Here is a 27,282-nt window from a genome sequence, read left to right on the forward strand (position 1 = left end):
AAATAATTGCTTCATTATAACTAAATTATAAATAACAAAATTGGACTTCATTTCTATTTTATTATTTGCAAAACTATTTGAACTAATACAAGTGATCTGCCCGTGAGTGTGTTTTAAAAATCAAATGTGCCCCTTAAGCGCAAACGTTTGTCTGCCCGCTGATATACACAAGAAGTATTTGGCTGAGTGATCACTCAACCAGTAGGAGAATGGAAGAAAACACATTTGCCATTTGAAGATACACGGCTTGAAACGACGACGAGTGCAGGTCAGAGGTTGTCCTAATTTGAAGTGGGAAACAGACAAGCATGGAATAGTCCAAAAGGTATTGGTAAAAGAAAGAATTAAGATTCAGGGTGGAATAAACGGTCTGATTGTGAAGAGTGAGTTGTCTTTGGTTTAAAACAACATCCATCCATCCATCCATCTTCGAGAGCGCTTCTCTACATGAAGTTGGGTGAACTGGAGTTTATGCCAGCTGACTGCGGGCTCTGGATCACACCCAATCACGGCCTAACCGCTGACTCTCCAGCATCAGGCCCACTCGATTTGATCTCAAACGACGGTTATTAGGCGCCATCAAGTGGTTTATGGTGAACAATGCTTTGGGTGGGAAGTCATCCCGTCAATGTGATTTGGAGCGCTAATATAACATTGTGTCTGGCCGTGCAAGTCAATTGTTTGAAGGAGATGAACTCGAACATGTGCACCGGTTGTGTTGTCAGTGTCGGTTAAACCGTGGACAAAGATTCGTTTGTCGGCGTGCGCCTGATTCACTCTCACCGTTGTCGAGAGGGCCGAAGGCACGCTCGGTGGCAGACCTGTTTAAACTGGAGACAGGAGCCAATCATCAAGTGTAATGAGCCGAACAGCACCATCGAGATACCAGTGTTTCTACAAATTGTCGACTTTGTCATGAATGTTAAATAAATTGTACAATTACCACCTGCCGCGTGCATTATGTTACTTACCAGTGTATCATTCGACTCGGAGCTATGAATAATTGCAATGAATCAGAAATATGCATTGAGAATATCCAAATTCAACAATGTAGGCCACAACATTAGGTATACCGTCCTGCACAATCAACAATCACTTCTGTTAAGAAATTTTAAACAAAATATTTTGAAAAAAAATAAAAACGCACCACAATTTATACTTTTCTGACAGTGTCAATCAATACTGAGCTTTATTAGCCAATTGTGAAGGCATGCAATCATTTTGTTGTACATTGATTCATTTCAATATGTGGACATAATTACATGTTAAGTGAGAATGTACAACACATTGTCAAATACTGTAAGTTCACCCACATACATCGAAATCAAGCTGTGTCCTATTTGTACATTACATTACAGCATGCATGCATTTCATTGCTTGGCTACAATGAAGACGAAGTACAGTATGCAATCAAGCAAGGACGCTCGCATGGTACTGTGATACGAACATCTATGTCACAGTGCTGATTCTGAATGTGTGTGTTTACTGGGTGGTGTTTAATTTCTGGGCCCGATGTGGTAGACAATTAGGGGTGAAATTCTGGTGGCGTTATAGTTTTAAACTGATTGCAATCTTCAATCCAAGAACTGACTAAAAGAGTCTAATCCTGTTGATGGAAACAGAAGCCCACCCGTGTCAAAGCGGCCCCAGGTGCTGCGGCCACACAAGCCTTTGCTTGTCTCCCCTTAATGCAACCGCTGAATCGAGTGGACCCTCTTGGGCACACAGCCCAGTGTGGCTTGTCTAATTAGAAACTCCGCTTTCTCATAAATACCTATAATGATGACAATTAGGCAAAGACAAGTAGTTGTTGCAGCCTGTGAAAGTGTTAGGTGTTAGTGTGGCACAGCATTGGCAAAAAAACACGGCAAATTAATCACATTTAAGTATTTATTGAACAAAGAGACATTAATGATCAGAATGGACTACCATGAGGTCAGTGAACCGTGTCATTTCTCCCAACAGATCAGTGCAAAAAAAAAAAAAAAAAAACAGCATCATCATAATGAAAAGAATGTATACCATCAATTTTCTATGCTGCGTACGCTCCTTAAGGTCACAAGTGTGCTGGAGCAGATCCAAGCTAACTGCACGCATCACCAGCCAATCTCAGAAAAGAATGTACACTGCATGATATGCAGTATTGCTACATTATTATGATGACATCAAATGATAGAAATAAAAAGTATATATATATACATGTCACAAAAACAAACCAAAATTTGACTACAGTAATTGTGGAGTTATGGAGTTATTTATTTATTAATTAATTCACCCTTTTTTTTTAAATCCCTTATTTCCGATAATGATTTAGTTGTACAAATAAGCACAGTTAAAGACATAGCTTGGGATAGAATTTTTTTTTTTTTTAAATTGCAAATTGTTCACCAAATTCAATGCAGATAATTAAAAGGTTTCATTGATGAATCAACACATGCTGCCGCAATTAAGGTGCATTAGGCATCAACTAAGTACAGTTTAGCAGTTAATAATAAGATCAGGACAGGATAGGTTATCTCTGTATCTTTTAGTGTCAGTGACATTACGACAGCAAGGACGGGCCCCGTAATCACATTGTCCTCACTGAGAGTTGTAAACAAAGGCTCAGACAGTCCTGCCTAATTATACATTTCGCAAGTAGCTCAAATCTTGCCTTTAGCCTGACAGCTGGAATTTAGTGTCAGCTGACAGCCCCATCACTGGGTAATTATTTATTTCTTCCCCCCCAAAAATAATATCTTTCAGAGTGAAGGAGCTGTGGAGGTTGCTGCCTTGAAGAAGTCGCTCACAAAACACTGGCAAAGAGAACGAGTCAAAACGCACAATGTGCCTTTCTGTATATTATCGGGGGAAAGGAAGTGATTTGAATCGAGAAAAAGTGAAAACTCGTGACCTCTAATGAGCTTTATCAGTCGCAGTCTGGCCATAAAATCCATAGTAGTGGAAATAGTAAGTGTTAGTAGTAGTAGTATTTTTAAGTTAAACATTTCAATTTGTCTTTGGCTTGGCATTAACGACTCAAACGAACCCCCTGACTCCCACCCGTACTCCACACACTACACGCGAGTGGATTAGGATCCGGTGTCGCGTCACACCCGTGAGATGTCAGGTGACTGACACACAGCTCGCATGACTCACAACTGATGAGCGACTTGACAGATTGCCCCCAAGTAATGTTCCTGTCATCTCTGCAATAATCAGACTATAAAGATTGTGAGATAATCGCAAAGTCAAAAACAGCATCGCACAACATCCTGCACAACAAGTTAAGCGGCCTCCCACTTTGGGATCTATTTCAAGTTGAGAAATGTTATACGCCTTGGAGGCGCAGGCATGACGTGCATTACGTGAACAGAAGCATCGCTCTATATTTATCAAATCATGAGGCTGGTTGTGACGCGCGCAGAAAAAGTGCAACATGGTGCTGTCCACACTGCAGACCTTTGGACCTTCACAACCTCCTGAGGATCCTAGCAGGGCAGGTAGGAAGCAGCCATTGATATACTATACTTATTTTCAAGGTCCTCTTTATTTTCATGGATGCGTTGCTCGCTATGTCACAGTGCTTTAAGATGCGTGATCTAGTTGTTGTTGCATGATAGAATATAGATGCTCTTTCTAACTTGTGTTTTCCCTGCTTTAAGCTATATAAACATAGAGATAATTTTATATATTTTTTTTAAAATGCTTTAAGTAGCCTATTTCTAAAAATCATGTTGAAATGCCACTTTACTGACTGTCATTCTATTGTCTTTAATATATTTGTTGATGTTCGTAGGGCTTTTAACTTGCTGCACTTTTAGTCTCTTTTCAGGTCTCATCGAGTCTCCGAAGTCTCAATGGAAGACTTCGAGTTCAGCGTGGAGATCTGCGACCGCGATTGGCAATACTTTTTCGAGGCGTGTGAGGAGTGTGACCTACGTCCTCCGTCGCTTGCCACAGCAGAGGACTCTGGCCTGAGTGATGGCGATCACACAAACGCCACGCTTGCAGAAAATGTCCGTCGAACTGGATGCTACTGCGAGGCCGACTTCTCCCTGGACAACACGCCCGACTTCAAGGGCTCGGACGTGGAGACCCACCTTGGTAAAAAAGCCACCGCTGGAACGGAGAGCATCTTGTCGGGCCAGCGAGGAAGATATTCGCCTGCAGTCAGTCAACATGTTCTCTGAAGGGATGGCAAACCAGGCAAATGTCGGAAAAAACAAAGAGTCACAGCAGGAGGGTGGGCTGTGTGGTAATGGGATTAAAGCCAGCTCCGAGCCACCCGCCAGAGATGAAACAATAGTTGTCCAAGAGAACAACCTTGACAAAATGAACACCATGCAAAAAGCCCAGCCTGTTTCTAAAACTGTTCTTGACCCTACAGCCTGCAGCTCGCAGCTCAAAAATGACAGCTCAGCTCATACTGAGTCGTTTATCGGCGTCTGCGCTGAGACCAGAACAAATGAGACGACTCTTCATAAACCTGACGACTCACTCGACCTTTATCAGTCACATTGGGGCACGGCGAGCACAAAGGAAGTCCTCGGCCTACCATCATCGTTACTGACCGCCATGACAAGGAGGAGAAGAAAGAAGAGGTGGCTCAGCATGGCGTCAACCCAGAGTGGACATGAGAGGAGGGCTGATGAGGAGCAGAGTCAGGCTCCATTTTGCCATGATATTAAGTTGCTCCCGGGTGGAGGTCCATGTCAGTATGAAAGCAGGTACAGAAGTAGAGATGAGGATGATTTCATGTGTCTCCAGTGCTTTAATCCTCCAAGTTGTGAAGATCAATTCAATCGAGAAGACAGTAGACCAGAAGTCCAAGCAGCTACTGAGAGACCACACTGGGACGATGATGATGATAATGTGGATGGTGGCCACGGTGACACTCTATCTGCTGCTAAGTCCGTCCCGGCTGCACAGACTTTGCATTCTGGCGGAGACAAGTACACGGGGTGTCAAAGACAGGCTGAGCCCCAGCAACAGCTAGAGATGGAGCCTGACAATCTGGACCAAAATAGCTATGAATTGAATGAACTCATATCGCGTGCGCAGAAGTCGACCTTTCCCAACACACTGCTCCAGAGGTGCGAAACCGCTGTCTCTCCAGTGGATGAAATTGTAACTAAAGTGACCTGTGACAAATTAACATGCAATTTCATAAATTCATCAGCTCATAAAAGTCGCCTATCAGAAAGACCTTCCGGTTTAGCTCTTGAGGAAACGGAACCTCATGTGGAAAGCAATACATTTAATGATGAAGACAAGGAGACGAGCTGTTTTGGAGGTCCTTTTTCTGATAACAACCAGAGAGAAACAAATTCAGTGTTTGACGACACAAGGTCGGTACCGGCATCGTCTAATGAAAATATTGCTGGTTCATGTTCATCTCCCAGTCCTCTGGATCCAGTTAATAGATGTCATTCAACCACGGCCACATACGAGGAAGGAGATCATGACACAGGACAATTGACGACCGGCGACGACGGTGTCATCTCAACGTCATGTGAGCCTGACAAGGTGCCAGATTTAAAACATCCAGATTTCGTCATGTCTTCTTTTTGGAGTGAAATGGAGAAGTTGACAATAAATGACATTATGGGTTTAAGGAAGACAAATGATGAGACACATGACAGTAATTACAGTTTTTCCTCTCAGCCTGTGGAGTCCAAGCCAGTGAAAACTGGCGAGGACACGTGTGAAGCCGTTCAGTCGGATCCTGATTCCACTTCCTCGAAATGTGTACTATTGTGGGAGAGTGAAACCGTCGATATGTATCCCGAGAAAGAGACGGTGACATCTTTCAGTGGTCCTCCGAGACACGGAAACCCACCAAAGGGTCTGCGACAGTTATCGAAAAACGTAAGCGTACACAATCTGCGAGCTCTGAATTCTCTGGAACCCGAAAGCGAAGCAAAGAAAGGCCAAATGTTACAAACTTTGGAAGAATTAGAATTGAAAAAACAAGATGGGCACCCACAAAGTTTAGATTCAACATACTGCTTCAGTTTCTCTCTCTCTGATATGTTTCAGTACCTTCTTGGTAGAAAACAACAAATCCCCAGTCAATCAGCAACAGATGACATCAGCAACTTCAACACGGATGGCAATTCAGTCCCTGAAACTTACGATCGTTTCTTTGCAGAGTTCGACATAGAAAACCTCTTCGACCCTTTTGTCACAGAAGAGAAGCGCACGAAGATTCTTCCAGTCGCGTTTGGACAGACAAATCTGCACCTGGCGGAAGCCTACGACTACTTCTGTGCAACCTCTTCTTCCGATGATTCTGCAGGGGAGGAGGAGGAGGAAAGTTGCGGTCCAATGACAGTAGTCAGCAGGCTCAACCAAAAATCAGGTGCCACTCGACCCTTTACAGACAATTATGAGAATTTCTTTTGTGATGGCGATATGCGAGAGAATTTCTTTTGGACAGCGACATTCTCCTTCAGGAATGTTCATCTCCGTAGAGGTGCAGTCCGGAACAAGAGGTCAAGGTTTCAAAATGTGAAAAATGCACCTCCCTTTCATGACTTAGGACACATGAACCTTCCCGAACTGCTCGTTGAACAAAGGGAAAACGGGATCTCCAGACGGATTTTGGCTGAACCACTTAGATGCGAAGACATGCAAAGAGCTGTTCCAAATCCAAGTAAGCTCATGAAAAGTTGATTTGCATTTAGTAACAACAGGAGGAATTTTATTTTAATGAACCCTTTGCAATTAACCTTACGTGGTAGTTTAAGTGGGTTTTCCTGACAATCTTTCCCCTCTTCCAATGCAAGGTACCTCCTCGTCTTGAAGTGTATATTGAGGCATTTCCACTAGCAAAATTACAGAATTGTAAAATGCTAGCTGGTCACTCAATATACTGTAGATCCAGGGAGGATTGTTTTGCCGTTATTTCCGCAGAACATGTTGGAGATGTAGCGATTTAACCGGGTCATTGTGTGACATGACAGAAAGTGCCAACATATGAGAGAGCTCTTATGCTCATGTGTTGTTGTACGAACGCCAATGACGGTGTCCGTGTCCTCCACTGTAGAAAACCTTGTCACTTTGTTTACAGGGACAGATATTTCCCTGCTGCCTCTCAGACAATCAGATATGTGTCTGGTCTGTATTGCATTTGCGTCCTGGGTGCTGAAGACAGCAAATCCCCAAGTTGGAGACATGTGGAAGGCCGGTATGTATGTTAGCACTTGTGATCATTGTCAAACATAACATAGTTTTTACTTAACCACTCATCATGTTTTAAGAAACACAATTACCTTGATTGGTGACTTACTGTACATGTTTGTATTAAACATTTCTACTCCATAAAAGCAACCTGAAATGTAAAAAAATAAGAAAAAAAGATCCAAGAATGTCCAGTTATTATTGAAATGCAGATCATTTTAGTCGAGTGCTGACACGCTTGTCGTTCGTCTTTTCACACAGTTCTGCTGGCCAATGTAAGTGCTCTGTCAGCCATTCGATACCTGCGGAAGCACGCCAAGGTGGAGGTGGCGGATGGTCAGAAGAAAGAGCATCTGACCACGCTTGGTGGTACTTGATGGGCTCTATTTTTGTGAACAGCTCAAATCCTGCAGGACGGGCGAGGGTGAGACCTATATTGGTCATTTCGTAGACTATCGCAGGCCGGCGGGTCTGATAGATGGCGGCCTGCGCCACTGTGGGAGTGTTCATAACCAACTTCAGTCACTGCCAATCAAAGCGGCTCCTCTCATTCCCTTTAAATCTTGGGAACTCAGAGTCTTGCATGGAGACATGGCACCCTTATTAAACACAGAATGAGCTGGTGATAACCGCTGGAGACTATTTTGTTGACTACTGTTTTAAATATTTGCAAAAGAACTAGCAAAGAAGATTCAATTCATGTTTTTATTTTTATTTTTTTGTCCTTATTTTTTGTCTTTGGGGAAACCTTTTTTTTTAACTTGAATTTTATATGTTGATATAATAGGACAGGCAGTGGGGGGGGGGGGGGGGGGGGATCTTGTCAGAACTAAGGCACATAACTATTGAAGATTGTATTGTTTGTTACCCTTAAGTATTAAAGTATATGATATTTACAGCGTCTGGATTTACAGAATAATCCAATGACTGGAAATATCTTGTTTATGACCATGAAATATACACTGGAAAAAATATATATTTGAAGTTACTTAATTCGAACATGTACATTGATTGCACGAATAAAATGTGGTAAACTAACATGTATTATTTGATTATTTTCAAGCAAAAGAGGGGGAAATTACAATTAACCAAATATCAATTTACCACAGTCAAGTACTTTTTTCAGTGTGTATGCAGTGAGTCTATTTATATGCATACATTATACTGTAGGCCATAAATGTTTTTTGTGGTGCCTTTTGTTTCAGTTTGTCAGTGAACATACCTGAGAACAAATGCTTTTGTTCAGATCCACTAATGAGGCTTACATACTATTTAAACACGAGAGGGCAGCATAAGATCATGAAACAGGCAGTAAAACACAGTTGCAAGTAGCAGTTCAATAATTTACAGTTTATGTTTAATTGTAATAGACTTGGTATGTGGCTCCCAAACACTAGATGTCTTCATGTTCTTCCCATGCTTGCTTTTTTCCCGGATATTTGGGCTTCTTAATGCAGCCCTATGGGGGGCACAAGCCAGTGCAAACTCTAGGCCGGTCCCAAGCCCGGATAAATGCAGAGGGTTGCATCAGGAAGGGGATCCGTCTTTAAATGTTGCCAAACAAATATGAGCGTTCATCCAAAGAATTCCATACCGGATCGGTCGTGGCCCGGGTTAACAACGTCCGCCACCGGCGCCGTCAACCTGCAGCTACTGTGGGTCAAAGTCGAAGAGGAGGAGGAGGTGGAAAGTGGGTTCTTCGGCAGAAAGAGAAGAGGAAAGCACATAGCCTAGAACTGAATGTGGGGACTTTGAATGTTGGGACTATGACAGGAAAATCTCAGGGAGTTGGTTGACATGATGATTAGGAGAAAGGTTGATATATTGTGTGTCCAGGAGACCAGGTGGAAAGGCAGTAAGGCTAGAAGTTTAGGGGCAGGGTTTAAATTATTTTACCATGGTGTAGATGGGAAGAGAAATGGAGTCGGGCTTATTTTAAAAGAAGAGTTGGCTAAGAATGTCTTGGAGGTGAAAGGAGCATCAGATCGAGTGATGAGGCTGAAACTTGTATAATGAATATGTATAATGTGATTAGTGGCTATGCCCCACAGACGATGTCATCTGAAGGAGGTTACCAACTGTAAGGTAGTGGTGGGACAGCATAGGATGGTGGTGTGTAAGATGACTCTGGTGGTGGGGAGGAAGATTAGGAAGACAAAGGCAGAGCAGAGAACCATGTGGTGGAAGCTGAGACAGGACGAGTGTTGTGCAGCTTTTCGGGAAGAGGTGATGGTTTCATGCTTAGAAAGAGTACCGCAGATGCATCATTTGCCTTGAGGATGTTGATGGAAAAGTACAGAGAAGGTCAGAAGGAGCTACATTGTGTCTTTGTAGATCTAGAGAAAGCCTGTGACAGAGTACCCAGAGAGGAACTGGGGTACTGGATGTCGTGAGGGAAGACATGAGGGCAGTTGGTGTTCGGGAGGAGGATGCAGGAGATAGGCTTCCATGGAAAAGGACGACGCGCTGTGGTGACCCCTAAAGGGACAAGCATCAAAGCTAATAGATTAGCCTTCACAGAAAAAGTAAGCAGTGTTATCTTTGATAGGCAACAATGGTCGACAATTGGTTTTCGAAGGGCATCAGCAAAGCGACGTGTGCTCTGGGCTGCAACATGCTTTTGCACGCCGCTGTGCGCAGGTGTTCAATAAGCAAAGGCCGAATGTCCATGCAGGTCTAATATAATTAGAAGACACAACAGACATACTGCAAATGTTTTGGTTCACTTTGCCAGTTTATTTTTCGCAAATATAAATAAACACATCAAACAAATACAATATGAATAAAGATGCCACACTTGAATGGCACAGAAATGATATTACTCCCTTACAGTCAAATGAAGCTTCTATTTACATAATAAATCATACAGTATGTATAAAATATATACAGTAAGTTCATCAAGAAGCCCCAGTGGAATGCTTTTTTTTTAGTTTCACTCAAGAAAATAAAGAAGCAATCAACATCTCTGTTGTTAAATCATACTACATTACTCTCAAACAGGTAAAATTTGTTTTTTGACTTTCATATTCTTTAGTGGATTTTTTTTAGAATGTTTTTTTTTCTTCTTCACACACCCACCACCATTACATCCTAATGCTTCTTACTCTACTGTACGCTTACCGGACAACACAGCCTGCGCTTTTATGAACCCTCTGATAGAGATCCGTTGTTTGCACACACCCAGACGAGTGCCGGCCAATTGTTTTATTTTATGACCATCTCTGCTCGGTTGCCATGGCACCAAGGCCTCCGGCCCCGCTGTTTAATCCTGTCCAGTGTGTCGGAATTCCAGACGTTAGCTGAATCATTCCAGTATGGCGATCGTACTCCCAAATGTTGTCATAGTCTATTTCCTGGTCATCTGGTTCTATGGGTTTGAGGTATGAATGAAGATCTGTCAGAGGGAGAAAGAATAGACAGGCTTTTAAAAATTGTTAGAATATGAGACACAAATCACCCATATACTGTAGTGTGACTGGCAAGTGTTTTCATACTTTACACACGTCATTCTTTTTATTACCCCAAAACCAGTGCATCATCGAGACATGCAGCCACTTGCTTGAAGTATGTGTTCATCGCAATGTGTCAACCAAAGACAAAAGCAGTAAAATGGAAGTTCCTCTCTCGTCTGAATAGATACGAAAGAGCACCGTGCCTACTGTTTAATCCCAGTGGAAGTTTTTGTGGAACCATGAATAAATAGTGCATTTCGAACTTGATTTCTTTTGAAAAGGTCCCACACGTATGTATGGTTATTGTGCATGTTATATAATTTTAGTGTCACCAGTGACAAGTTTTGTGAAGAAAACATATCAATACAGTACATGAATATATGCAGCTGGTCAATCACCCATCTGGAGCAAACGCCACTGATTATATTCTAGCATGGGGCATGGTCTTGTTTTTAGTGAGTGCGAATGTTTGTTTGCGGTCGCAATTGACTTTAGCCCCTGACTGTACACCCCTCTCATCCAAAGCAGGATACAAAATGGATGGATGGATATTTTAACATCAAATTACAATAATGCGCTGATAGTCCAATGTGGTGATAGGTCTGAAAATGTGGAAAGACCGGAAAACGGATGGATGGGCTGGGCCGGTGCTGCGATTATGGTGGGTGGGGAGCAGGGCACAAATTGTTTTTGGCTCGCCCCAAGTGCTGTCAAACCCAAACCATGCCGCCGGGTTAAGTTCAAGGCTCTTACGTTCTTCAATGCGAAACTCATCTAAACGCAGCTTTGTTGGCCTTGCTTTGTGGACTGAGTTCAGGGAAATCGCCAAACGGTTCCCAAAAAGTTAGAAGCATAGAAAATGTCTCAAGATTAAGATTAATATTTCATTACTTTTGTCCATAATGTATTCGGGCTTGAAACAACCCAGTGTTTCCTTATGCTTATTGTAGCCTTCCATGTGTTCTTACCTGGTGAGTAATTATACATCTGAGAAGAGTTGATCCCACAGCTGGACCGGAGGTGTGCCTGTCAAAAAAATGTGAAAACACAAATCATTTCCTATTGTCAACAATAACAAATATTCTGTTTCATCTGCGGCAACTGACAATATAACACCTGCACAGGAAATACATACACCCGTCGATCATACATTCATTAAGCCACCCTTGCATGTTGTACCACAGCATTCCAGAAACCGGAGGGCCCCGGGAGATGAGCGGCTCTGTGTTTCTCACCTGCTCTTGTCCTTTGGAGGGCGCGGTCAGAAGCTTGAGCCTCGACACGGCCTCGGCTCGCTGCTCCACTTGACTCTGAGGGCTCTCCGCCTCCAGGCCCAGAGCGGGTCCCTGCGAGTTGGTCAGGACCAGGCTTCTGCGGCTGTGCCTGCCCATTGGCGGGGTGCAGAGCTTGAAGGAAGACGATGCGACCTGAGAGCTTTGCTGCTGGTGGTACAGATGAGTGGGCAGCTGCCAGCTCTCCTGTTGAGGGAGAGGGAGACAATTTGAGGATGGTTCTATGAATGAGTAGAAAAACGTTTCTTTGGCGCCTTCTTGTGACATCTTGGGGTCAAGGAACCATGTTAAAGTGAGTGGAGGAGCTTCATTTAGTCCGGCCATAGCTTTGTCTAGGTGCTTTGCCACCATCTTGTGGCACCTACGGACAATTACACCTTTTTGGCCAGCTATGTTTCCACTATTGGTGGCAGGGATGACTGAAAAGTAATCTGTCGTTAAATGTGCGCTGCATCCATAGAGTCCATTAATATGAAAAAAAAAAATAATCGGATAAGCAATTAATTTGCCAACGAAATGAATGTACTATTCACAATGTTTTGGATTATCAAGACTGACCAATTCACTTATCCGTTGCTGATTGTTGCCAGACGTGCACCGTTCACTTGTTTACATTCGTTAACCTGTGTCGGGGTAAACTGAACTTGATGTATCCAGTATCACTGGCGCACTTACCACAGACCTGGCTTCCTCCAAGGCAAAGATTTCGGGGTTGCAGGGCTCATCGTAGAGGGGGGACAAGGGCTGGCGTGGAGCGCACATGTCGGAGTGTCGTTGCGGGGCGCTCAGGGAGTAGCCGAGGGACGTCTGCGATGTGTTCCAGCTGTTTGACTGATCACAACAGACCACAACATAGTTGTTTTCAAGCAGGAATTAGTTTGAAGTGTCTAGCACTCACTCTGGGGCTCACGTAAGTTTTAGAGTTTGGGCTCCAATTACCAAGTTTGAGTATTCGTCTAATGCTCCGCAGTGCTGGTGTTTCCACAAATCTATTATCTCATAAATATGCCACCTGTTGTTGCAAAATAATGCGTTTTAGAGCCACAGTATTACAGGCTCACCTCAGTTTTTAGGTGCTTTTACTCGCAACGTGACAAGATTTGCTGAGTCTGGTAGGAATGGCCACTTCAACCTGAGTACAACGCACCAAGAATTTAAAAAAAATCGGATGGTAAGTTCCAGAGAAATTGAGTTTTTTTGTGTCGGGATAAAAATGGCCCTTTGGGGGCCATTTTTTTGTGTGCAATATTGCTTATTGAAAATCTGGTCCAGAAATGCCTTCAAATTAGTGCAAAAGAGTATAATTTCATAATTTTGTCAAGATATCTCCTCAACTGTTTTGTTTCGTCTGCGACTCGGAGAAACTCTATCTCCGAATGGCTGACAAGTTTCAGTTAAGAATATCCACCAGTAAGATCGGAGGAGCCGAAAGTCCGAAATTACTGTGACATTTCAAACAGCGTCCTTTGCCCTAAAAACTCGATTTACAAATTGAAGATTATTCATGAGAAGAGCGGTGCGGGCAGTAGACTTCAGCAGTCTATTGTTTTTATCGCCAATTTATTTGTTATGGGGAATTTTAGAGGCGTTTGAAGTGCTCATTTCATGTTTTTTTTACGAAATCCCACCAAGATGGTGGTCACTTGTCACTTTTCTACTTATGATAAATATATATACACAGTATCAATAAATAACGTCACACCAACCACTAAAACTGCTGCAGTGCTCTTGCTTACTTTGTGCTATGCAAACGAACGGCACATTCAACAGACCTTAATAATCTCGCATAGGGAGCAACATGATCGTTTGCATGGCTGCTTGTTGCTAGGCAGAGTTAGTAGCGTGTGCCAATGCATATTTTCCCTGCCCAAAACGCCCAGGAACAAGACGTCACACAGACACTTTGCTCCAAAAGCAGCTTTATAAAATCTATGAGACTAGTTTGTTTATACATACGTACAATTTTGCTCTGTATGAAATACAAAATACATTTTGGAAAGAAAGACAAGTACTCTCTCACCTTGATACAAAGAATGAGGTTAATGTTTTTCTGCCCATTGAGGTTTGTAAGGCCGAGGATGAAATGTTTTCTACTCATTCATCTATTGTCATGTCTAAGCTTTGTCACTACTATCACTAATACGCCATATCACGACCAAGCTGGACTTCCTGCTCACTGGGTATTTATAGCGGCATGTAAGATAATACCGTACGCACTTATCAAGTTTCGACGGCGAGCTGACTTATTACCTTGACGAGCAGACCTTTCTCGAGGCGATGCGGGCCAGAGTACGGCGTGCTGTACAGCTGTGGCATGCCTGCAGAGCTGTCTCCGGGCTGGAGATAGGAGCTGCGCTGGGGGGATGAGTAGCGCAGTGGCAAAGGTCGTGGGTCACGCTCGGCCTTGGTGTGGGACGAGAAGCTGCCGGTCCTGCTTCCCAGGCGGCTGGTCTCGGTCGAGGAGGGACGGCTGTACTGTAGACAACAAGCGGGGAAACGGTCAGCGACGCAAACATTCCCGTAGTGTGCCGGCTTCATTTCAAACCATTACGACAAAGACGCCGCCATTATTTTAATTAGACGGGTGCGGGTCAGAGGCTGAGAAATATCGAGTCTTGCGGGCAGTGAGCCCTCTCCAACTAAAGCTCATTAGAAGTTTGCCCTGCATTGCCTTTCTCTTAGGGGAGTGTCATTAAATGTTCTGATATGCTTCATTATTTCTACTGTGTGTGTGTGTGTGTGTGTGTGTGTGTGTGTGTGCCAAGGAAACTTTCAACTGCTGCTGAATAATCAGTTCCCGCATTAATGGGATCTTGTTTAGGAAGAAATTCCAACTTAATTGCGTAGGTTTTTTTTCTTGGCAGCCTTGAGATATATCACCTGAGCCTTTGTGGCAGAAACAGGACTTTGACCATGCCGAATCATTAACTTGGTTTGGGGGGTTGGGGGCGGGGGTTGCGCCAGTAAAACACAAGAGTTTTCCTTATCGTTAAGAATTTATGTCCTCACATATATTGATGGCAACTTACACAGAGAGGTTCCGAGTATCCTGGTGAGAGCGGGTTGTCTTCATGAGTGGGGAACTGACGGGAGTGGGAGCCACGTCCACTCTGACTGAACTTGAGGGGCTCGGCGTGGCCTTGACTGTTTCCACTCCACCTGTCAAACTGCGGCGCCTACATGGCACGCAAGATTCCACACATTATTGTCGCTGCATAGCAGTTAAGTGCACTGCTGACTTTGTAGTCATGGATGTCATTCATTTGCAAATTGGCCTCTCAGATAACTTTCAGTCTATGGTTGATCCTGGGCTTATTATTTTTGAAAGGTTCATATTGATGTAGTGAAGAGTAGAAAATTGAGAATAAAGGCAAAGGAGTGGAAAAAAACACAAACACAATCAACAGCGCCTCTGCTGGTTGCAGCCAAGTAGCGCACTGAACTTTGCCTCAGTTTTTTTCAAGCCACCATTCATTAACAATAGTTTTCACACAAATGACATAATTCGCAATGATCCCTTGAGTGACTATCCAATGAATATGCCCCTTCCTGTTCCTGCAGTGCACATTCAATTCTAAAACAAATGAGACTCACTAAAATTTCTCTGATTCATTTGGGAGATTCCTGAGGAGAAATGTTGACTTGTCATGGAGCGGCTTGGTTTGTTTTTAAATTTGCCAATATGACGGTTACAACTGAGCCCTAGGAACTCTCCCTACGAACAAGCGGGCAATAAAATGTATGACTCGACCCATGAACCTACCTAAATAGGATTATGTGTCATCTACAAATCAACACCGTATACACAATTATAGAATGTCAAAAGGAAGCGTGATTACAACAGAAGATTTACGTCCCCAAGTCGGGTAATTGCTTTAACTGACTCTACCTGGAGACACAAAACAGGTGTCGAAAGATACCAACGAACATAGCCCGCTTTGCTCACCAACAGCTGTGAACAACAGAATTATTTGAAGTCTGTTAAAAAAAAAAACGTAGGACAGGTCTTACCTCTCTGTGCGTTGGCGTGTAGATGATGTCATAGACCGGGGGCGGCGGGCTGAGAACGGGCACGTCAGCAGCTTTGAAATGCTGGATCCAGTCGCAGAACTCGCGTCTGTCCAGACAAGACACCACTATGGGGTTGATGAGCTTCCCTAGCAACAGAGGAGGGGGTACAAAGCGTGTCATCCGGTCCAGTCGCTCAGTGGAATGCGCCACGCTCAGATTGCCATTCATTGGGGATAAAACCAATTCATTCATGGAGGGTTGCACTTTGTGACGCTGGCACATTCTTGCTGAAGTACACTTAGTGTAAAATATGCACAACACTGTGCACTAGGCTGGGACCAAATATCAATATTACAATATTACAATAAGGCTTTTATGGATGTGCAGCTACGCAGTTAATGACAAGTTCAACTGTTTAATAGGACGTGAATCTCGGTATTCTCCTCCACGGACTGTCAACATGGCACACAAAATTGCATGGTGCGTACCAATGTGTGTATCTACCTTCAATCATAAAAGTGTTGGGTTTGACGTCTTGGCAGGGTGTGGTCACTGTGATCATGTTGAGCGGGAGCTTTCCCTGACAAAGATGATAACCATTACACATTTGATGAAGCAAGACATGCGCACAGCTCATGAGATGATGAAGAGTTTAAATGGCGTCCTTGGGCGCTATTGAAATCGAAGTACCTTGTAGAAGAGGCCGTTTTCCTCTTCTGCTAAGATGATCAGTGTTGACGCGTACATCACCAGTAGTCTGTCGTTTTGTTGCTGTCAACGCAAAAAAAGTGGCATTTGTCGGCTTTTATTTTGTTAGGAGACCAGATGTTTCCGTACACATTACCCAGTTGCAGAATTTGCTTTGTGCTTGGTTCACCTCTTTATCTGGATATTTTGAACATCAGACTAAACATTTAAATACAACGGAGTCAAAGTGTTCCGTGGACTGAACGTTCTTGACCTATGTAAACAAGGCTCCATTTTTCTGCAGCTTTGAAGCTGCAAAGGGCAGAATGGCATCAAATACTTTGCTCAAAACCTGATAACATCTTGCGGACAGATAAGACTGACTGAGGAAAAGCACAGAGGTCACCTTGAGACTAGATTCAACATTTTCTAAAAATATCAAAACACCTGTTGGAACCTTTAATAATCCGCGGTGAGCCCCAGTCGGTTTCCTGGTAAGGTGTGGGCATTTAAAGGTTTGGAAATCTTAGTTTATATATTTATTATTCCTCACTTTCACGTAGGGTGTGTCTGCAGAGACAGCTGGCATTCCAGCTGTGAGGCGAGAGTAGTCGTTTCCCACACCCTCCATCTCACACGCTTCAGTGGGGCAACCGCTCGTTCCCCCAGTAAAGAAATCACAAAGATCCCAACAAGTTGTGTCATGATTGCTGTTTTGTTTTTTTTCCCCCCGCCTCTATCTGATACTGTAAAACGCGGGCATGCTCCCGACCAGAAAACTACAACTTAACTGCGTAATTTGAGGTTCAGCAAAGTCATTTATGTGATATCATTTTTTTTTTTTTTTTTTTTTACAAATGGGGACCGGTGTGCCAATAAGACAAACATACAAAACCAGTTACTCCTCCCTTACCTGTGGCTTTGGGTCAATTAAAGACGCTGATACATTTGACTTCCCTTCATGCGCACAGCATTTTTAGCTGTCTCGCATTCTTTTCTAATGCTGAGTTGTGCAGGTGAGGCAAGGCGACCTCGGCAAAATATTTGTGGCTTGGACTCACATAACACAGGTGCGAAGTTTCCAACGTATTTATCATCGTCATCAAAAATAACTGCTTTTGCCACATATACACGGCAGCATGTCTTTGGCAATGATTAGTGCAATTGACTCCGTGATTGCCTTCCACCATAATATGAAATATGAATATCAAATATGAGTGTTGTCTGTTTCTTGGTGGGAATTAAACTTGCTAGATGTTTTTTTTTATTTTGAAAAATAATTGCAAGAGGGGTACGTTAGCAATACTGACTGTGTTTTTGTCTTCTCCGTTCGCAGCTCTGTTGCTAGCGGAAGAAGTGTATAGTGTATATCAGCTAGCGAAGATTTTATTGACATGAATTTGGTTAGGTTTCCTTTCTATTACACAGGTCATGAATATTTAGGTTGAAAAGTTAAAAAAATATATATAGAAATATTGACATGGCATTTGTGGATGCACATGGTAGTTATGTCTGATTGTTTGGTATTTTATGATGGATTCCTCAGAAACCTTTCTGCCATGTAAGGGGGCCCCAGACCCAAAACGTCAACGTCAAAGACAGAGAGCAACTTTTGAGCCTGTGTGCCCCTATGTGTGTGATGCGGATCATTTCAGGGATGTAAATGTTTCCCCTTTTCAGGAATGGGAAAGTTCCATCTGAAAAAAGCTCGACAAGGAGTTATGTCTTTGCTGTCTTTCATTTTGTCGATCTTTATTTTACTTTGTTTTAATCTGCACAGCGCTTGTCTTTATTTGTTCTTTTTAATTGTGCTTTTTAATGATTTTGACTGGACTTATCGATGCGCGTTTGGTCGCAAATGAATCACTCATCTGTATAAAAGTACGATAAAATAAAAACAGTAGCACGCTTTTTATGATCGTAGGTCCAGCCGCTGTATCGGTTGATGCTCTTCTCGGAAATTCACTACGGTAACCGTGTACCGTTTGTTCACTCGTGTGCCAGTTCTGACTTTGGTTATCATTTGTGGACAATAAATGAAGAAACACATATGCAGCACAGGCCATAACACTCCCGCCCTTTGCGCTCACCCCTTACATCGTGTGGTGGAAGTAATGCACGTGTTACACAATTTGAGCACCCTGTGAATCATTTACCACTTTCTTCAAGTACCGTCAGAAATTCCATGAGCCTGAACACTCGCTTGTGTTTCCCCCGAAAGTGTTAGAAGAAATGTTTTGGTGGTACCTGACAGGGCAGGTGCTGCAGTCGAACTTTGGTGACGTAGGTAATGGGGCCCAGACTGTCCCGCTGCGAGCCCTCCCACTCGTAGATGGGCTCTTTGTTGATGGAGTTCCTTAGCTCCTCTCTTCCTGCAGGACTCTTCTCCTGGTTTGGCTACAATAGACATGCAGCGCATCGGGAGAGTTAAACGCAGAAGAGTAAACATGATTGGAGAGCCAACCAAACAAAGTGTGCTTATTTTTCATCAGCCAATTGCACACCTGGAAACGTGGCACACTTGTGAGTGTTTAGGGGTTAATAAAAGGTTGCGATGCGGTCAAGGCCGCTCCCTATTATCCATACCCTCGGGGAGCGCCAGGAGTGACCTACTTGACTCACACACATCCTGTTGTTTCTGCAACGCTTTGAGAACGATTTTTTTTTTTCCCCCACCCGACAAGTTTAAAAAAAAAAAAAAAAAACTTTCAAGCACAAAAAAACGCTAAGATGAGAAGTATTATTTGGATGCTTTTCGGAGGTTGGTTACTGAACGGTGCAAATGGTTAACTATCTGTCTTGATTCCGTTCCAGCGAGATAGTTTATCCTTTTCCCACCATTCCGGAATTAAGAATTGTGCTTTGGCACAATATAGACTAGAGTAGCCTCTGTCGGACATTTTAAGCACCTTTTAACATCCAGACAGAGTTGGTGCCGGCCAACTCTCACCTCACACACACCCTCAAAATCAAAGCCATCATGATTAGACATGAACCCCCACCCCACCTGTGTTTATTGCGGTGTTGCACTACAAATGTAATAGGCGGCTTGTGAGAACTTACTTTGACTCTGGTGTAGTTTTCCGGTGCAATTGGGCTGCCGCCGTTGGCTTCGATGTTTTCTTTAAGAAGGCCAAACCATCGGTCCATTTCTTCTTGGTTGGCGCAATAGACGATGATGGGATTAAGGCTGACACCTGTGGGGAGCAAAAGGGGTTTGTTTCTCAGAAATATTTACGCCATCACCCAAGGAGTTCCCACTCAGCTCCCCTTGTTCTGTCTAGAATGCAATAACTGTTAACATATGTGGAAAACCACATCACAGTTCTCCTGAAGATCCCCACACGAATTTCAAATCATAGTGGTCTCGTCCTCCCACACACCGAAAGCCCTGAAGGAATGAAAAATACTTTCCTGCTATCAGATGCACACATACCAGAGATAAACAGCAAAGAGCCTTTTATTTAATGAATGGTGCTCCAACATTAGAAAGAGATCCAATCCAAGAGTTGCACGCCACTGCAAATAAATACATAACTGATAGTGTCAAAACTGAGCATTACCATCTTTGTAAAAGTAGAAGCTGATTAGATTGTGCAAGTTTGCCTAATGTGTGACGCATGGTTCAGTCCCAAAAAAAAGTCAAAGCTGTGGGACTGAAACAATAAGAATACTTCACCGGTGGCTTAACTCTTGTTTAAGGTAATGAACTATTGCTACGGAATGTAACTTTCAGGCCACTGTTACCATTCGAGGAAGTTTTCTCTCATGCGCTGGTTGCTGCGTCATGCTCTTTACCCGCTGCAGCTGACACTGATTTGTGTTTCCCGCACAGGCTACGCAAATATCTCACGGTCGTCGCTACAGCAGATCTCTCGCTTGAGTAAGACTTTCATCACACTTCCTCCACGTGTGTGCCTTTGTCGATGCCTCCCATGGAGTAAATGAAGTTTCTGGGCGAGTGAGAGCACCTACTCAAATATTAAACTGCAGAATAGCAAGCTTGTTCCGGGAATCAGAGGGAAGTAAAGTTGAATGGAAATGTTTCCATATTGCGAGAGCAGTTTTCCATTTCAATGACCTGATGATATACCCATAAGGTTGCGATTTCCACCGTTTTGTGACATTACTGTCCTGTCAGTCAATTAGAGTGTTATTGTTGTAGAGCTGTGACTGCGAGTTCGTTAGTGATTGGTAGACAATGCATCCGAGGGGAACTAAGCGATTAACAGTTTGCTAATTCTTGGATGGGAAGGTTCAAGAGCGGAGTTGGCATTCGTTTGCAGAATGCGGACGAGGTTTGCAGCAGTGGTAAGGCTGAGAGTGGTCGCTGGGCTTTTCTGCGTGACAGCTGGCCTCTGTGAACCGCACCTGCTGTCTAACAAGGAAGGCCGCTGAGGTTAAAGGGGATTCACCTCTCGTTAGTCTCGGGGTTGAGCGGAGGCGATGAGGGTCGCGGCACTTTTGAATCACTGGAATGTGACAACATTGGAAATGCTGCAGCTTAAACCTCCAGCAATACTGAGCACAATTTATTTCTTAAATTGTCATCAGATGCTTTTTTTTTTTTACATCTACTTTTAGTCTTTTTCAAAATATTTTCAGCCCAACATCTTACTCGGTAACCTCCTGACTGATTAGTTGATTCCGGCGTGAATGAGCCAAAACCAGAGCAAATCTAGGATTTGCGCTTTAGCGGTGCTCCTCGCCCCATCGCGATATTATTCTTACGTCACAGCAACAACGCTGTGATAAACACGTGACGACAACGTATTCTACAGTGCTCACCATTAACTTGAAAGGCATATTCCATCGGTTGGCTGTGGTTGCAGTTCTGTTGCAGGTTGCAGATTGTAAGCTCCTTCAGTGGAAGAGTTCCCTGCATACAAAACAGCAAAAGGTTCATCCATCGATCCAATTTCTGTCCGGTCTGTCCCGTTCAGGCTGACAGTGTATTGTGTCAGCTGTGTGAACCACTACAATACCTATCATACACAACCTCACTGAATAATACTCTGCTATGCTTGGTTTGCATTTTAACTCAGTCTCGTCTTACCATGTTCTGGCAAAAGTGTTTTTTTTTTGTTTTTATGTTTTGTTTTTTCAAACTGAACCAAGTTTCGCCAATTTCGCCATGGGGTATTTTACGACGAGACGGGCGCTCTGCCTTCAGCAGACGAGGAGCTCTGATGATGAATGACTGCTCATGCTCCAGTAGACAGGTGAAGAAACATAATCATACTCTGTGTTTACCAACACACCGCCGGTTGACAGGATACGTATGCCGAAAGCTATGACGGCGTAACTCCGACCTCTGATCCCAGCGAACATGAAACCGTGTAAAAATGCTGACGTATTCATTTGAACATAGATTTGGAGGAAGGAAGGAAAGAGTTCCTGAGGTGGAAGGTTAGAAAAACAATCTCACCTGGTATGTCAGTCCAGGGGGGTTGTTGGACACAAAGTGAAGGTGAGTCTGGAAGAGATCCAGGTAACAGTCGTGTATATCCTGCACAGACAACAAGAGAAGCGCAACAGTCAATTTGGACTTTTTGCTCTAATTGGGCTTTTGTGATTACATTACAGATGCCATTCATTTTGAAATGAATGACGCTCGCAGAAGTGTCAGTCAAAATGATGCATTGTTATCTTTTTTTAAAGGCATCCTTTTTTTATATACAACTATGTTTTAAATCTCCTTTTGCTTGCGACTTTTTCGTTTTTCTGAGAAGTCATGCGCGTCAATGTCATGCACTAAATGAAGATCAACTGCTTTTTAAATCCCTGGCCTGCTGAATCATTTATGGCTTCAAGGAAATATTAGGCTCGTGCAGATGTTGGCTTTCTTAGAAATCCAGGGAATTATTTGAGTTCCACAACATGTGATGACAGCCAAATTCTTGGACGTTTCCCTACTTCATTGATTGGCCAACACTTAAGAAACACATTTTCCTTCCTGTGAATACTATTTTTTCGGAGAATATTTTGCGTTCTTTCTATCTTCCAATAGTTTTTTTTTTTGTTTGTTTGTTTTTTGGCCTTATGCTCACTGGACAGTGTTGTTGTGTCACAGCACTGACAAACTTGACTTTCTACAATCTGTCCTCTTTTAGTACGTTGGCTCAGAAGAGCGCTCTCTGCACTGTAGTTTTTCTCCCAGAGATGTTTCACAATTGCAATTCTGCAAAGCATGTCCAAACACAGGCTGGAGAACTGATTCCATTATTGACAGCTAACCGCCATGTCAGTCGCATCGCTGAGTTTCTTTATTGTATTTTTTAATGTCCGCACAGCAGTTTTGACACTTTCCGGTTTGGTATGCTTGAGTCAAATTGAAGTTCTCATGACGCACTTAATTAAAACAGATCATTTATGACCATAATGATTCTCTAACATGTCATAAACATGCCATTACAAAATAAAAATGTTGAATCAGTTCTGCTCACCTGGCAGTGCAGGAAGCGGAAACGAACTTTGGAGCTGTGAACCAAGCGCCCGTAATTCTTCACGTTGATGCTGCTCTTCTTCCAGCCGCTGGCCGGGTCGTACGGGAACGGAGGATCCCATTTGATGTTCTCGATGGTCCGCAGGTCTTTATGGGACATTTCCTGCAAGCCGACGCCTTATTAACACTGGCTTTGCATGCATGTCCAGCAGGGCACGCAGATGATAGTTTTTACCTTCCTCGGGGTGACAGTGCAGAGGATATTGATGATGCTGTTGGACTTCTCCTGGCCCTCTTGGGGGTTCTTCTTGCGAAACAGGCGACTGCTACTCCAAAGGGAGAGAAAAAACTTAGCAGAAAAAACTTTTTTCTCCAGTATGTCCCCAGAAGATACAGTTGAGATCCTAAGCATTAGTGATTAAATTCATGCTCCAATTTGTTGTTCCATATTCAAAATCATGGACAGACAATCAGAGGTGGGTAGTAGTTTAATCCGTCACATTTACTTTTGTAACTTCTTGCATGAATTTTACTTGGTTTTGGTTTCTCAAAGAGACTTCGCCTCAGTCGCTCTCACATGACTCTGTTTCACCAATCAAACGAAGCCGGGCAGTCACATGACCACACACAAAGTCTCTGTGGCCCCACAAACAAGCGAAAATTTCCAAGTGAAGTACGGCCCAGACAACGGCGTGCGACTCGCAGTGAGAAGAGGTCGAACACCGCTGGCCTCAAATTCCAATATCTGCATTTGCACATTCCTATTTGACGTTCATGCTCTGATAATAAATAAATAAATAACTCTGAGGTTAATCATCATTTACTCAGCACTTCAGTGATTTTTTTACTGAATACTCAAGTACTTGAGTCATTTTTTTTGGGAGGACTACTTTTTACTTTTGGCCATATTTTTCTAAAGCAATAGCACTCTGTAGTATATATATTTTTTTGCTACTATACCCACCTCCGCAGACAAGAAACAATAATGAAGCTCCTCCCTTTGTCTTCATTCCATCAGTGCCAGACATTGAACTAATTAGACCAATTGACTCCTGATATGCACAGGAAAATCAGCATTCAATGATCCTCTTTGTTTTTGCATGACCCTCGTCTATCACCATTAGCGTCGCGTCTTCATGAGGAAGCCCCCTTGCCGTCCCCGATAAAGCGCTGCCGCAGTCGCACTTCGCAATTGATCTGCTTATCTGCACGTATTCGTGTGTATATGTGCGACAAAGTGGGCCTTTGTCCGCATGGTGGGAAACGAGTTTTGTCTAATCAGGAAGTCCACGACCAGCGCCGATCATTTCAGGCCACTGATGCTTTTTTGCTAGGCTTTGGTTTGTTACGACAAAGAGAAAAGTATGATAATGATGCCTCCCTGATCCAATCTGTGGGCACACCATAAAAAGAAGAATGTGGCCAGTATGCTGAGCAGGCGGCGCATTTGCACACCTAACATCCTGTTGTCATTGCTGTGGCATTTAACCACGAACGAACAGGAATACTGAATTTACTGTGCATACTTGAGCTATTGAGCCAACGTAGAAGGTGTGTAGCTGCTCTGTGTGTGTGTGTGTGTGTGTGTGTGTGTGTGTGTGAGGTAATAAATAAGACCCGCATTAAAAGCTTCTAGGCAAGTTTGTCAAAACCAGAACCTGAATCATCACTCAGTGGTCAGAAGAATGAATGCTAATGGGAGTCAGATGTGACAATCCAACACTACGAGTAGGAGCATGTCCAGACATATAATCCATTGGGATTCAACACAACCAGATAGACAAACCATCGATTACAGGCTTTAGATCACGACAAACTCTTTCTGATACATCGGGATTACATATTTGTCCGCATGTCAACAGGACCATAAGGGGGTCAAGGCCTTATTTTGTTGCCGGGTCATCCGAATCGTTGACAGCTGGCAGGTCTTCTTCACAGAGATGTGTGGAGGAAGCAAATGCTAAGCGGATCGTTGACGGGCAACGCTCGCTCGACATCTCTTGGAACGTGAGCCGTTGGAAATATCCCGTGTTGCTATGTGAGCTTGAAAAAGTACAACCGGCCCTACAACTTCTCAAAGCCTGACAAATGCCAAGAATTCTTTTCATCTAAGCATAAGGGGCAAAAAAAATAAAAATAAAATAAACCAAGGGAATGTGTAGAACGGACACACGTTATATAAAAGACCATAGAATACCTGCATGATAGTACAGGACTTACCTGTTTCTGCGGATGAAACTTTTGCTGGAGAAGGTGAAGTTGTGCTGGGGCACACATGAAATGCTGCTCCCCATGATGCCAACTCGGTGTGTGTTTGTGTAAGTGTGTCCTCAGCAAGAAAAAAGAAAGCCCAAAGTATTTGGTGGATGAAAGTAGTCCGGCGGGGCAGACTGAGTCAGACTGAGGGAGCCGCAGGAAGGCTGAGGGCTGTAGAGTGAGTGTGTTTGCATAAAAGGGGTGTGGTTTGGGGCTGTGTCATTGACGGTGTGTGTGCGTGTGTGTGTGTGTGTGTGTGTGTGAATAATCAGCTGGGCTCACACCTTCTGTGACTTGCTTCTGTCCGTTAAATCAATCCTGGCAGCTATACAAAGTCCCGGGGTGGCGAGGGGGAGAAGTGTGCCTTTTCACACCTTCCAGAAGCCAAATGGAGCTCATTGTGGGTCACGTCTGGGAGGGGGGGGGGGGGAACAAACAAAACAAACAAAACAGTAGTCGTTGGTGTGTAACACACTGGATGGTGTGCGTCAATCACAGAGGGGGCATGTGAGGGAGCATCCATGAGCATGCTTAGGCATCAACCGCTGTAAGAAATCTATTTATTATCGGGCCAGATACGCCACTTACTAAATAGAAGTACATTTGTGATTAGTTGAATTGGTTTCAAAACTTAAAACTCAGTTGGCCAGGGTCTGAATGATTTGGGACTTGGAACAGAATATATTTGAATATGGCGAGATTAAGTGTTCCCCTCCATTTAATTTTCCTTATGACACTTCCAAATAAACTTGGAAATTATGCCAAAGAGTTTGAAACCCGTGACGAACGAGAAAATGCGTTCCTTCCTAGAGAAGGACTTGACAAAATGGTATCAGTACTGTATGTCTTATCAGTCTTTTTATGTCTTTCTTTGTCAGTGTCTGCGGCCATTTTAGTCATAAAATCAAACACGTGCAGCTTGTTGGCGGCTAACCTGTCGGACCGGTTGTAAAACCGATGCTCCTGCGGCACCGACGGTCTACGTCGCAGTCCACAACCTTATTGTTCTCTGGGTCTTCTTTAATCGTCTCCGCAACCTGTGACGAGATTTAATCAACATTTAATCAAATGAGATTTAATCAACAAAGCGGAGCCGACTGATTGGGCTGCTTGTGTGCTAATAGGACATATAACATCAGGGGAAGCGTAAGATCAGATTAAAACGAACCTGGACAACTTTCATTTCATCATTATGATTGGCACACAGTGGGCTTTGTTATGCCTAATGTCGGCACGTTAGATGTATAAACAACGTAACATCTTAGATAAGCGGCAGAAACATGTCCAATGATGCCTCTAAAATAACGGCGACATTTTATATTTTGGTTGTTTTTCCTCACGAGTGTTCATAGGAATTCAGCAAAAATAACAAAATATAGGGTGGCAGAATTATGAACAAAATAATTACAACAAAAACAGTTGAAACCGCAGAGAGATAAGAGTGTTGAGATGTCATCATAGTATGCGGCCCATCATGGAAAATGATGACAGCGGGCCTGATAACGCATGCAGCTCCGACGGTGACTCAAACGCGTACAGCGGTATTCCTCGCAGCTTGCCGAGCGTAAGGAGGAGACATTCGGCAAAATATTCCTGGGCTTTCCTGCATTAAGTCATCTCAGTTTCAGTCATCCAAAGTTTCAAGTCGGCTTCATCGTCCAGCCCCCCCAAAAAAAAACAAAAGGCAACAGTGAAGGAGACCTTTATTCACGCGACTTCATTAGACCATTGATTCCCAATCACTGTGCTGCAATACGTTCGTGTGTTAATTATGAGAGATCATCAGGTGTCTCACAGGGAAATGATTCCATTTCGCTCAATTGGTCTGAAAAATGTTACTCAGTAGAAATAAAGGTGGCACGGTGGTCAACTGGTTAGCTCATTGACCTCACAGCTCAAAGGTCATCGTGGGTTTTTGGGGTTTCCAGGCTACGACTTTCCTATGTTCTCCCCAAGCTTGCCTGGTTTCCTCCGG

General features: G+C 43.4%; 2 protein-coding genes across 5 annotated transcripts; one reads left to right on the top strand and one right to left on the bottom strand.

The window, feature by feature from the left end:
* Nucleotides 1-1,200: 1,200 nt before the first annotated feature.
* Nucleotides 1,201-8,204, top strand: LOC133475515 (PPARGC1 and ESRR induced regulator, muscle 1). 4 transcript variants are annotated; one of them, XM_061768508.1, is made up of 4 exons: nucleotides 1,201-6,343; nucleotides 6,524-6,637; nucleotides 7,055-7,171; nucleotides 7,426-8,204. In XM_061768508.1, the coding sequence occupies exons 1-4, from the start codon at nucleotides 3,964-3,966 to the stop codon at nucleotides 7,539-7,541; spliced, it is 2,727 nt and encodes a 908-aa protein (XP_061624492.1). In that variant the 5' UTR covers nucleotides 1,201-3,963; the 3' UTR covers nucleotides 7,542-8,204. The 4 variants fall into 4 exon arrangements, with proteins under 4 accessions (XP_061624492.1, XP_061624482.1, XP_061624473.1 ...); XM_061768498.1 differs by having other exon boundaries at nucleotides 2,013-5,508; nucleotides 5,647-6,637; XM_061768489.1 differs by having other exon boundaries at nucleotides 2,013-3,482; nucleotides 3,804-6,637.
* Nucleotides 8,205-9,879: 1,675 nt separating this feature from the next.
* Nucleotides 9,880-25,476, bottom strand: plekhn1 (pleckstrin homology domain containing, family N member 1). Its single transcript, XM_061768522.1, has 16 exons — nucleotides 25,272-25,476; nucleotides 23,287-23,377; nucleotides 23,053-23,214; nucleotides 22,035-22,115; nucleotides 21,395-21,485; nucleotides 19,670-19,803; nucleotides 18,854-19,003; nucleotides 16,610-16,690; nucleotides 16,424-16,499; nucleotides 15,920-16,065; nucleotides 14,938-15,084; nucleotides 14,159-14,383; nucleotides 12,584-12,739; nucleotides 11,852-12,094; nucleotides 11,585-11,642; nucleotides 9,880-10,558 (listed from the first exon to the last, which is right to left on the bottom strand). The coding sequence occupies exons 1-16, from the start codon at nucleotides 25,343-25,345 to the stop codon at nucleotides 10,374-10,376; spliced, it is 2,100 nt and encodes a 699-aa protein (XP_061624506.1). The 5' UTR covers nucleotides 25,346-25,476; the 3' UTR covers nucleotides 9,880-10,373.
* Nucleotides 25,477-27,282: the final 1,806 nt, after the last annotated feature.

This window comes from Phyllopteryx taeniolatus, chromosome 1, assembly GCF_024500385.1.
Source record: "Phyllopteryx taeniolatus isolate TA_2022b chromosome 1, UOR_Ptae_1.2, whole genome shotgun sequence".
Classification (NCBI taxonomy): domain Eukaryota; kingdom Metazoa; phylum Chordata; class Actinopteri; order Syngnathiformes; family Syngnathidae; genus Phyllopteryx; species Phyllopteryx taeniolatus.

What these genes read in the sequence shown, in the direction of transcription:
- LOC133475515 (XM_061768480.1), top strand. Translation starts at nt 3,964, where the DNA reads ATGGCGATCACACAAACGCCACGCTTGCAGAAAATGTCCGTCGAACTG. An exon ending in AAGAGCTGTTCCAAATCCAA is followed by an intron (nt 6,638 to 7,054) that starts GTAAGCTCATGA and finishes CTTTGTTTACAG; the next exon opens with GGACAGATATTTCCCTGCTG. An exon ending in TGGAGACATGTGGAAGGCCG is followed by an intron (nt 7,172 to 7,425) that starts GTATGTATGTTA and finishes CTTTTCACACAG; the next exon opens with TTCTGCTGGCCAATGTAAGT.
- plekhn1 (XM_061768522.1), bottom strand. Translation starts at nt 25,345, where the DNA reads ATGGGGAGCAGCATTTCATGTGTGCCCCAGCACAACTTCACCTTCTCC. An exon ending in CCCCTGGACTGACATACCAG is followed by an intron (nt 21,486 to 22,034) that starts GTGAGATTGTTT and finishes TTTTGTATGCAG; the next exon opens with GGAACTCTTCCACTGAAGGA. An exon ending in AGAAAGGTCTGCTCGTCAAG is followed by an intron (nt 12,740 to 14,158) that starts GTAATAAGTCAG and finishes TGTTGTGATCAG; the next exon opens with TCAAACAGCTGGAACACATC.